The 12,283-nt window shown below is 39.8% G+C and overlaps 1 protein-coding gene across 1 annotated transcript; it reads left to right on the forward strand.

The window, feature by feature from the left end:
• The first annotated feature begins 1,698 nt into the window (after nucleotides 1-1,698).
• Nucleotides 1,699-10,189, forward strand: LOC121562170 (butyrophilin subfamily 1 member A1-like). The gene is made up of 11 exons (XM_045219695.1): nucleotides 1,699-1,777; nucleotides 4,208-4,286; nucleotides 4,895-5,257; nucleotides 5,350-5,637; nucleotides 6,094-6,222; nucleotides 7,244-7,276; nucleotides 7,749-7,781; nucleotides 8,056-8,076; nucleotides 8,520-8,546; nucleotides 8,811-8,837; nucleotides 9,224-10,189. Exons 2-11 carry the CDS (start codon nucleotides 4,223-4,225, stop codon nucleotides 9,754-9,756), a joined length of 1,518 nt encoding a protein of 505 aa, XP_045075630.1. The 5' UTR covers nucleotides 1,699-1,777; nucleotides 4,208-4,222; the 3' UTR covers nucleotides 9,757-10,189.
• Nucleotides 10,190-12,283: the final 2,094 nt, after the last annotated feature.

Genomic DNA, 12,283 nt, shown 5'->3' on the forward strand with positions numbered 1-12,283 from the left:
TTATTTGCATGATACTTATTCTGCCACTCTAATGTGTTACCCGACCTGCTAACACTGATAGTAAAGCTAGTAAAGCTGTTGCATTATACTGACCTGCTAACACTGACAGTAAAGCTACTAAAGCTGTTGCATTATACTGACCTGCTAACACTGACAGTAAAGCTACTAAAGCTGTTGCATTATACTGACCTGCTAACACTGACAGTAAAGCTAGTAAAGCTGTTGCATTATACTGACCTGCTAACACTGACAGTAAAGCTGTTGCATTATACTGACCTGCTAACACTGATATTATACTGACCTGCTAACACTGATATTATACTGACCTGCTAACACTGATATTATACTGACCTGATAACACTGACATTATACTGACCTGATAACACTGACAGTAAAGCTAGTAAAGCTGTCGCATTATACTGACCTGCTAACACTGACAGTAAAGCTGTCGCATTATACTGACCTGCTAACACTGACAGTAAAGCTAGTAAAGCTGTCGCATTATACTGACCTGCTAACACTGACAGTAAGTCAGAGCGGTATGATGGCTGCGTGGTCCCAAGGTGTTTATACTTGCATACTATTGTTTGTACAGATGAACGTGGTACCTTCAGGCATTTGGAAATTGCTCCCAAGGATGAACCAGATTTGTGGAGGTCTACACATTTTTTCTGAGGTCTTGGCTGATTCCTTTTGATTTCCCCATGATGTCAAGCAAAGAGGCACTGAGTTTGAAGGTAGGACTTGAAATACATCCACAGGTACACCTCCAATTGACTCAAATTATGTCAATTAGCCTATCAGAAGCTTCTAAAGCCATGACATCATTTTCTGGATTTTTCCAAGCTGTTTAAAGGCACAGTCAACTTAGTGTATGTAAACTTCGACCCACTGGAATTTTGATACAGTGAATTATAAGTGAAATAATCTGTCTGTAAACAATTGTTGGAAAAATTACTTGTGTCATGCACAAAGTAGATGTCCTAACCGACTTGCCAAAACTATAGTTTGTTAACAAGACATTTGTGGAGTGGTTGAAAAACGAGTTTTATTGACTCCAACCTAAGTGTATGTAAACTTCCAACTTCAACTGTAGCTCATATACCCTTTCACACTACTGACATGAGCCAAGATGAACACAGCTGTACTGGGCTGGCCTGGTTACACATTTGACATAGTTGATGGAACCGTGATGGACAGGACCATGTGGAAAGTAAATATCAGATCCAGCCCGTTAGAGTTCGGTTTGGCCCAATAGTGTTAAAAGTGTAATACTGTATACTGCACTACTCTGAGACTGGTATGGTAGAACACTCAGGGTTAATGTCAAATGATAACCTACTACACCTCATAATATAGTGCACTGCATTTGACCAGATTAAATAGCAACATGATGTAGAGCACCATTCAGTTACCGTATCAAGCAGTTGCCAAATATGTACAGTAGGTACCATGATATAATTGTCAGTAGTAAAACATTATTTCTAATGAATACGAGCAGAGATAGGATAACAGAACTAGTTTGTATTTCCCAATATATGATGTACTTTCCCCTCTACAGCGCCACAGCCTATCTGCCATGTCCCTTTATCAGTGTGTCTTCGCCCTCTAGTGTCAACTTGAAGTTAGTGTGATAGATCAGAAGTTTCACTTTCACTTTGAGACATACTCTTACATACACCCTTACCAGTGGATGCACGTGACTTTCTTCCTGCCTTTCCCCAAAGGTAACCTTGAAACTTGATCCTTGTCAGTGGTGTTCTGCTTGCAACTTATCGTAAGTATTATTATATTATTATATGTGTCTTATGCTGTTAGTGATTATGGGGATTTATGGAAATAAGTGTTTAAGTGAAAGTTTAGAGCAGAATGTAAACTTGAGAACCAGGCAGGGTAAATCTTTGTTACTTTCTCTGTTTGTATTTACATACAGTACCAGTCGAAAGTTTGGACACACCTACTCATTCCAGGGTTTTTCTTTATTTTTTACTATTTTCTACATTGTAGAATAATAGTGAAGACATAACAACTATTTAAAAACACATATGGAATCATGTAGTAACCAAAAAAGTGTTAAACAAATCAAAATATATTTTATATTTGAGATTCTTCAAAGTTGGCACCCTTTGCCTTGACGACAGCTTTGAACACTCTTGGCATTCCCTCAACCAGCTTCATGAGGTAGTGTTCTGGAATGCATTTTAATTAACAGGTGTTCCTTGTTAAAAGTTAATTTGTGGAATTTGTTTCCTTCTTAATGCGTTTGAGCCTATCAGTTGTGTTGTGACAAGGAAGGGGTGGTATACAGAAGATAGCCCTATTTGGACCAAGACCAAGTCCATATTATGGCAAGAAAAGCTCTAATAAGCAAAGAGAAATGACAGTCCATCATTACTTTAAGACATGAAGGTCAGTCAATCCGGAAAATTTCAAGAACTTTGAACGTTTCTTCAAGTGCAGTCACAAAAACAATCAAGCGATATGATGAAACTGGCTCTCATGAGGACCGCCATAGGAAAGGGAAGACCCAGAGTTACCTCTGCTGCAGAGGATAAGTTCATTAGAGTTAACTGCACCTCAGAAATTGCAGCCCAAATGAATGCTTCACAGAGTTCAAGTAACAGACACACCTCAACATCAACTGTTCAGAGGAGACTGCGTGAATCAGGCCTTCATGGTCGAATTGCTGCAAAGAAACCACTACTAAAGGACACCGATAAGAAGAAGCGACTTGCTTGGGCAAAGAAACACAAGCAATGGACATCAGACCAGTGGAAATCTGTCCTTTGGTCTGATGAGACAAAATCTGAGATTTTTGGGTTCCAACCGCCGTGTCTTTGTGAGACGCAGAGTAGGTGAATGGATGATCTCTGCATGTGTAGTTCCCACCGTGAAGCATGGAGGTGTGATGGTGTGGCGGTGCTTTGCTGGTGACACTGTCAGTGATTTATTTAGAATTCAAAGCACACTTAACCAGCATGGCTACCACAGCATTCTGCAGCGATACGCCATCCCATCTGGTTTGTGCTTAGTGGAACTATCATTTGTTTTTCAACAGGACAATGACCCAACACACCTCCAGGCTGTGTAAGGGCTATTTGACCAAGAAGGAGAGTGATGGAGGGCTGCATCAGATGACCTAGCCTTCACAATCCCCCGACCTCAACCCAATTGAGATTGTTTGGGATGAGTTGGACCACAGAGTGAATGAAAAACATCCAACAAGTGCTCAGCATATGTGGGAACTCCTTCAAGACTGTTGGAAAATCATTCTAGGTGAAGCTGGTTGAGAGAATGCCAAGAGTGTTTTTAAGCTGTCATCAAGGCAAAGGGTGGCTACTTTGAAGAATCTAAAATATAACATATATTTTGATTTGTTCAACACTTTTTTGGTTCCTACATGATTCCATATGTGTTATTTCATAGTTTTGATGTCTGATTTCTACAATGTAGAAAATAGTAAAAAATAAAGAAAAACCCTTGAATGAGTAGGTGTGTCCAAACTTTTTACTGGTACTGTAGATAAATGAGCCTGGTGCATTTGCCTTTGGTCAAACTATGTATGCACACATGACTGTAAGTCGCTTTGGATAAAAGCGTCTGCTAAATGACATATTATTATTATTATTATTACACTTTTTTCTGAAGTAGAAACATCATAAATAACATAAGAACATTTCTGTAAACCTTTTTGAGGTTTGGCAACTTTCTTCATGAGTCTATATTTAAAGAAAGAATGTCAGTTAAAATACATTTCTTCTTAAGAAGATTTTGTGAATCCAGGCTCTCTCACCCCAGCCAAGGCTGTGTCAAATATGACATACTTTAAACTGTTTTGTTATATTTACATGATTAAAATGTCAATCTGGGATTCAAACAACAACAAAGCTGTCATCGCACCACTTTTTTTTGTAAACAGCTGAGGTATCAGGCTGGAGAAATGTAAACACTCATTTAAATTAATAGACAGAGCTATGGATGCAAGGACTGACCATCCATGAGGTCAACATGTTTTGAAGCTGTAGTGTTTTTCAAATTTTCTATTGCATTGTTTACAAAACAATTGAGTAAAACAAGCTTATAGTTTGGGTTCTGAAAGGGTAAGAACTATACTGATGTGAAATTTATATGTTATATTCTTAATTCATTGAAGTTGAAACCAATCCCTGATAACCCTTTAAGAGAGTCTGTCTGTCTTTAATCTCAGGGTAAAGAGGTCATCATGATGACTGGGACAGGTTGTTTGTGTGTGACTCTCCTGCTTCTCCTGCACAGAGCAGACTCTGGTACAGTACCCTCACATTCTATCTTGCTTGTGTGTGTACAGTATATCATATTGACAAGGACTTGCATTTGATTATTTACATGATAGTTGTTGTGGCACATGAGCAGGTTTGGGGAGTAACGTTATGGATTATAAAAAAACTAACTGTAATCTGTTACGTTACCACCAGCAAAAATTTTGTAATCAGATTACAGATACTTTTGAAAAACTAGATGATTACTTCTAGGATTACTTTTTAATTCAGAAAGGATGTTTAAAAAATAAAAATGGACACCTTTCTGTTTTCTCAATTTCATTCAAATCAGCATTGAAAAAAGGTTAAGGTTCGGGTTAGGTTTCAAATCAGATTGTATGACTTTGTGGCAGTGCCAGCTACTAACCTGTGCCTCTTAAGGGGTAAAGTAAAAGTAATCAGATTACATTACTGAGTTTTGGGTAGTCCAAAAGTTACATTACTGATTACAATTTTGGACAGGTAACTAGTAACTGCAACGGATTACATTTAGAAAGTTACCTAGCAACCCTGCACATGAGTACCTGAGTATGACTTGCACCAACATGTGTCTTTAGTGAGGCCTGTCCAATATGAATGGTTGTTTCTCTCTCCAGAAAGGTTTGAGGTTCTTGGTCCGACTCGTGCCATTGCTGCTGTGGCTGGTGATGACATCATTCTGCCCTGTTACATCAAACCCAACATCAGCGCTGAGGACATGAGAGTTGACTGGTTCAGAGTCAACCACCCAGACCCTCAGTCAAACATTCGAGTCCATCTCTACCAAGACGGCAGAGACAAATACCATGATCAGATCCGCTCCTACGAGGGAAGGACATCATTGTTTAAAGAGGAACTGAAGAAGGGCAACACCTCTTTGAAACTGACCAGGGTACAAGGCACTGATGATGGACAGTACAAATGTCTTGTTAAGTCTAAGACCCATTATGATGATGCCACTATTCAAGTCCACATAAGAGGTACATTTCTTTCCCCATATATACAACAACCCACAGCGAAGTGTTTCCAATCTCAGCAGTACTTCATCTCCAGTCTCCCTTTGTGTCTGTAGCTATAGGATCCAAGCCAGAGGTTTCCATTGAGGGACAGAAAGAAGGAGGGATGGGTCTGCTGTGTGTATCTAAAGGCTGGTTCCCTGAGCCTGAGTTGGAGTGGCTGGACAGTGAAGGGGTCACTCTGTCTGCTGGACCTTCAGAGACAGACAGGGACTATAAGGGGTTCTACATAGTCAAACTAAAGACCATTGTAAAGGAGACTGACACCAACCACTTTACCTGCAGACTCAGACAGAGGCAACTCAGTGAGCAGATCAACATGGAGACAGAGTTTCACATCCCTAGTGAGTTGCACAACATCATATTATTGTTTAGCTGATATGAAACACTTTTAATGTTTTATATGCTTTTGAATTACAAAGGCTGAGTAATAATGAAACATAAATAGGACAATTGGATACAAGTTTGTCGACATTTTAAGAACACTAAAGTATTCTAATGTCAAAATGAAACGTTGGTTTTGTAGATCTAGCTTTATGCCTCCACCCCAAATGAATGGAAAACCAGGAAAACCAGGAAATGAGATGGTTCTCAAATGTTCCATTCATTTGGCATTGAGGCATATTGCTGGATCTACACAACTGATGTCATGGGATGTGGTTTCATTTTGACATTAGTCTGCATTTGAGGTCTGTAAAAGTTTGACAAATCATTCTTTATGAGTGAAATGTCCCTTCAATTTTATTATTTGGTAGCAGTGGTAAGCATGTCACTGATCTCAGTTGATTTGTGTCTTGCAGGTGAGCTGATCCTTGTTCACACAGACACATGGAGAGTGGCCTTTGCAGTGATTGTCTCTCTGAGCATTGTCCTTGTGGTCATATTAGCTTTCACCATCTGGCGCTGGAATCATTTGTCCAATGACTACGGTAATAGAAAACTAATTAAAGAGTTTATTTGACTGAATGTAAATGTTTTACAGTGCAGTTTCCAGAGTGGCATACACAAGGAGTTGGGTACTAGAACCGAAAGCTTGCTAGTTTGATTCCCTGAGCCGACAAGGTGAAACAAATCAGTTGATCTACCCTTGAGCAAGGCACTTAACCCTAATTGCTCCAGGGTCGTCATCAATCTGATCCCTGGCCATGACCCCACTCTCCGAGAGTATCTCAGGGAGAGTTGGGATATGCAAAAAACACATTTCCATTTCACACCTCACACTCGTACAGGTTAACCACTTGTACATGCAGTGAAACAGGACAAATATAAGAACCCCCCTATTTGACCTTTAGAATTGAAAAGCTGTGATGAGGTGTGAATGAAGGAGTCAGGCGCAGGAGGTAAAACACCGAAGTCCAGAGTGTATTACGTTTGCGTAAATAAAACGCTCCCAGCGTGAAAACGAAACTATTACAAGGGAAAATATTCCACCTTGGCAAGTACAAATAGAAGAGTAGCTCAACCAAGCTCCTCGCTCTCACAATAAACAATCACTCACAAAGACAAGGGGAACACTTATATACATACTAATTAGGGGAATGAGCACCAGGTGTGTGTGATTGACAAGACAAGACATGACAAGTGGAGTGATGAGAATGGGATCGGCAGTAGTTAGTAAGCCGGTGACGATGAACACCGAAACCTGCCCGAACAAGGAGGGGAGGCAGCCTCGGCGGAAGTCGTGACAAAAGCAGACATTGGTCAGATACAGTACATGTGTATTTAAGGATTTGTATTTTTTTTTAAATCTATGTATAGGGCAAACCCATTTTTATTTGAAACAACTTTCTCTACAAAAATGCTAGATTATTTAATATAAGGTTTCTTTAAATCACAGTGTGTGGTTTCTGAATCACATCAGTGTAATTGGCTCCTTCATGGAAAGGACTTTGTCAAAAAACATCTTGAGTAGGTCCTTTTGTGAACTGTTATCTATTTTCATGCCTCCAGATGCATCCAAAGCTAAACACAGTCAAGAGCTAGGTAAGTAATGTCAAACATGCAGTTCTCCTCCATAAATGGAACTTTGTCAGAGAAAACACTGAGGTTCTTGTGTTCATTAAGGATGTTCTCTCTAATGTCTTTCTTTTTTATGTCTGCAGTTAAAGATGAACACAGCCTTGAGTTGAGTTAGTAGTGTCCAACAGTCCTATGCACGTGTTAAACTCATTCCACAGAGGGCCAAGTGTCTGGGTTTTCACTCCTCCCTTGTACTTGTTTGATTAATTAAGCTAATTGATTAGTAAAACTCCCCTCACCTGGTTGTCTAGGTCCTTAATTGAAAGGAAATAACCAAAACCAGCAGACACTAGGCCCTCCATGGAATGAGTTTAACACTCCTGGTCCTATGCATCAGTGTGTCATATGTTCAGATTTTAATAATTGTCTTCTCCATGGATGTGAGATGTGTTCATTAAGGATGTTCACGCTAACTGTTCTCTTTTTATGTCTGCAGAAAAAGTTCAAGATGACAAGAAATGTAGGCTGAGTAAGTTGTGTCCAACACTCCTTTGCATCAATGTGTCTTTTTTTTTTAACTCTCAATTATTTTGGGATCCCAAACAACAATTGGAGACAAACAATTCCCAACACATGAATGTTACAGAAATGGATGCTAGTTTCATGGATTTAAAATCCTTACATCTTTGACATTGTTTTTTATCACATTGTTTTCACTGTCCCCATCCCCCTGTCAACAATTAATTTAATTATTCACCTTTAAGAATGCTTTAATTGACTTGAATTAATCTGTTTGTCTGTAGAGATACTCACTAATCAGCTGGGTAAGTAGGAGATATACATGATGCATTACTAGACCATTATGGTCAATATACAATACATATTCTCAGGAACCCTGTTCCTACAGAGCTAACTTCCTATAGGTTTTTCGATCCAACCTTAGTTGTAACTGACCTCATTCAACTTATCAACCAGCTAATTATTAGAATCAGGTGCACTAGATTAGGGTTGGAGTGAAAACCTACATGATGGTAGCCCTCCAGGAACAGGGTTGGAGAGCCCTTTTCTAAGGGCTTACAATATGCATTGTGCAAATAGAACAAATATTAGTCATAATTATGTAGTAAAATATAACTGTATTGGAATTAATTTTTACTCACTGCGATGGCAATGTTCAGAACAATAATTATATTTAGTTGTATTAAAACATGTTCACACTTTAATGAACTGGAATTATAATTGGTTTATTTGTTGAATTTACCCACAGATTTTGTAAACATGAAGAGGTGTCCAGGTAAATTAATGACACTGAATTGGATTTAAAATATATTTGATGTCTTCATATCATATTTTTGTTGTTTGTAGGTAAACTACAGTATATTATGGTAGAGTGATGTATTTTTACACCATGTCACTTTGGATATGTATCTGGTTCTGAACTTGAATTAAAAAAAATATCCCTCACCTTATCATTAAAGTTTGGAGATTAAGAGAGGGAGATTTGTCATCATGTTCCATAGTTTCCCCAAATCTGACAAGCTCTTTCTCTATATTCTAGAACTTGAAAGCATCAGAAGACATGCAGGTCAGTGTGTAATACTCTCCAGTCCACCCACCTAGAGTTTCACATGAATATTAATATATTCAGATACCGGTATTACTTGAAATAACATGATCACACATGCATATCTACAGTATACTCATGTTATCAATAACAACCTATAGGCTACATATGTCTACAGTAATGTACTGTACATTAAGTCCTGCAGTAAAATATTGTCCCCCATATTGATGTTATTTTCTTCTCATTTTTATAGACTATTTTTCACTTCACAGTGGATGTGACTCTAGACCCTGATACAGCACATCACTATACATGTGTCCTAGAGTAATGTACTGAGCAGTAAAATGCTGTCCCCTATATTGATATGTTTATTTTATCATTCTAATAAAGTGTGTTTCTCTCCATAGTGGATGTGACTCTAGACCCAGATACAGCACATTCCCAGCTCATCCTGTCTGAAGACAGGAAACAAGTGAGATGTGGAGACATAAAACAGGAGCTCCCTGACAACCTAGAGAGGTTTGATAAAGTTCACTATGTCCTGGGAAAGGAAGGTTTCTCCTCAGTGAGATTCTACTATGAGGTTCAGGTGGAGGGGATGACTGGGTGGACTTTAGGAGTGGTCAGCAAGTCCATCAACAGGAAGAGGATGATTCACTTGAAACCTGACAATGGATGCTGGACTGTGTGGCTGAGGGATGGAGAGTACAAGGCTCTCACTGGGCCCTCTGTCCCCATCTCCCGGAGTGAACCCCAGAAGGTGGGGGTGTTTGTGGATTATGAGGAGGGTCAGGTCTCCTTCTACAATGCGGAGGCCAGGTCTCATATCTACTCTTTCACTGGCTGCACCTTCACTGAGAAACTCTATCCATTATTTTATTCAGGTACTATTGATAACTCAGCCCCACTGGTCATCACTCCTGTATATGTCACTGACTGACTGTTTTATACCAAACATTGAAATACTGTGTGTGTGTGTTACTCACAGTCTGAATGAATTGCAATGTGTTTATCACTATATGATTATACTAACAGAGAGGAAATTCACCTTGTATAATTTCTGCTGAATGTCATCCTTTTGTGGTTGCAGAAATTGGGGTGAGCTGTTGTAACTTCTCAAGGGATATGTTCTGTGTTGGACTGTGATGTTATGCCTTTCATAGACTCCTGTTATGTCTGAACCCTAACACAAGGCCATTGTGTTCTGGAACTGTTGCTTGTATAAATAACTGTTGTGTAACAATATGATTGTATTGTCACCTCCCACTATATAAGGGACATGTAACCATTTACTCTTGGAACTCTTCCCTGTGAAATCAGAGACAGATCTCCCTCGCAACTGCTTGATTAAAGATGTTTTTATTATACAATTATATGGTCTATGCCTTAATCTTTGGATTGAGTTTTCCACAACATTTGGTGCTGTGACCCAGATGAGAGCGACCTGACTTTTTTATCTGTTTCGCTCGGCTTGGACCCAGACATCCCTCTGGCCACAACTATAAAAGGTGAGAGACTGTAGTGTATGGAGAATTATGACTTTGCTAATGTTTTAAGTGGAACCTGAGAGGATGTTTATTCAGTTTCAGAGGGAGCCGTTTTAGAGTGACACCTCATAGAACAGAGGGAGTCTGTGTGTTGTAGACAGGGGATTGGACAGTAGAGGGAGCCACCCATATTTTTGTAAAGATTATAAGTATGGGCTAGAGACAAAGAACATTAGAACAGACTTATTCTTTTGGGACTCTGTTCTCCGGATGCTATAGACATCTGTAAACTTATGCTGAAATCTTGTGATATGAATAAAACTTATGATCAAAGCTCAGTATAAGCGGACTCCTTTGTTACAACATAATTAGCCACATTAACTCGACACTACAAGGCCTTATTAAAAATTATTTGTGAGGGACTGTCTGTTTTCCAGCCGAGCCTTAATGGTGAAATATCTCTTGTCCTCCTCATCCACAAAATGTTGGGGCTCAATTTGGCTGAACTATTTTCCTATAATAATGAATCTGGCCAGTGAACTGGTTCAGAGGATCTAAGTAAATTGATCCAGAGAGTAAATCTAAGGAAACTGATTTACATTGTCTCCAATAGTAGGGATTGGCTGTCCTATAATCACATGAAAATACTGTTGGATCAATATATAAGTAGGAATTGGATAGCCTACATTTGAACACTGCAGTAGCAGGAATTGAATAGCCTGCAAGTAGGAATTGGATACCCTACAGCAGGAATTGGATAGCCTACAATTAACTAATTAATATAATATATATATAATTGGTTTGCACACATGAGTTGGATAAGGAAGTAAAAATGGTTTTTACGTATGTTTTCAGACCCTTTGCTATGAGACTCGAAATTGAGCTCAGGTGCATCCTGTTTCCATTGATCGTCCATGAGATGTTTCTACAACTTGATTGGAGTCCACCTGTGGTAAATTCAACTGATTGGATATGATTTGGAAAGGCACACACCTGTCTATATAAGGTCCCACAGTTGACAGTGCATGTCAGAGCAAAAACCAAGCCATGAGCTCCGAGACAGGATTGTGTCGAGGCACACATCTGGGGAAGGGTACAAAAACATTTCTGCAGCATTGACGGTCCCCAAGAACACAGTGGCCTCCATCATTCTTAAATGAAAGTTTAGAACCACCAAGACTCTTCCTAGAGCTGGCCGCCCGGCCAAACTGAACAATCGGAGGAGAAGGGCCTTGGTCAGGGAGGTAACCAAGAACCCGATGGTCACTCTGACAGAGCTCCAGAGTTCCTCTGTGGAGACCGGATAACCTTCCAGAAGGACAACCATCTCTGCAGCACTCCAACAATAAGGCCTTTATGGTAGAGTGGCCAGACAGAAGCCACTCCTCAGTAAAAGGCACATGACAGCCCGCTTGGAGTTTGCCAAAAGGCACCTAAAGACTCGCAGACCATGAGAAACAAGATTCTCTGGTCTGATGAAACCAAGATTGAACTCTTTGGCCTGAATGCCAAGCGTCACATCTGAAACCTGGCACCATCCCTACTGTGAAGCATGGTGGTGGCAGCATCATGCTGTGGGGATGTTTTTCAGCGGCAGGGACAGGGAAAGATGAACGGAGGAAAGTACAGAGAGATCCTTGATGAAAACCTGCTCCAGAGCTCTCAGGACCTCAGACTTCCAACAGGACAATGACCCTAAGCACACAGCCAAGACAACACAGGAGTGGCTTTGGGACAAGTCTCTGAATGTCCTTGAGTGGCCCAGCCACATCCCGGACTTGAACGCGATCGAACATCTTCTGAGAAACCTAAGCCTGTAACGTAACAAAATGTGGAAAAAGTCAAGGGGTCTGAATACTTTCAAAATGCACTGTATGTGTATAATGGGTTACTAGAGAGAAAACAATATAAAAAAAAAAAATTAGATACAACTTGTTCACCCACACATAGTAGTACGCAAGTGGTGTATAAAGTCATCTG

This window comes from Coregonus clupeaformis, unplaced genomic scaffold, assembly GCF_020615455.1.
Source record: "Coregonus clupeaformis isolate EN_2021a unplaced genomic scaffold, ASM2061545v1 scaf2628, whole genome shotgun sequence".
Lineage (NCBI taxonomy): Eukaryota > Metazoa > Chordata > Actinopteri > Salmoniformes > Salmonidae > Coregonus > Coregonus clupeaformis.

Coding starts and splice junctions, on each gene's coding strand:
- LOC121562170 (XM_045219695.1), top strand. CDS start 4,223: ATGATGACTGGGACAGGTTGTTTGTGTGTGACTCTCCTGCTTCTCCTG. Junction 4,287..4,894: donor CCTGCACAGAGCAGACTCTG/GTACAGTACCCT, acceptor TTCTCTCTCCAG/AAAGGTTTGAGGTTCTTGGT. Junction 8,838..9,223: donor AAGCATCAGAAGACATGCAG/GTCAGTGTGTAA, acceptor TTCTCTCCATAG/TGGATGTGACTCTAGACCCA.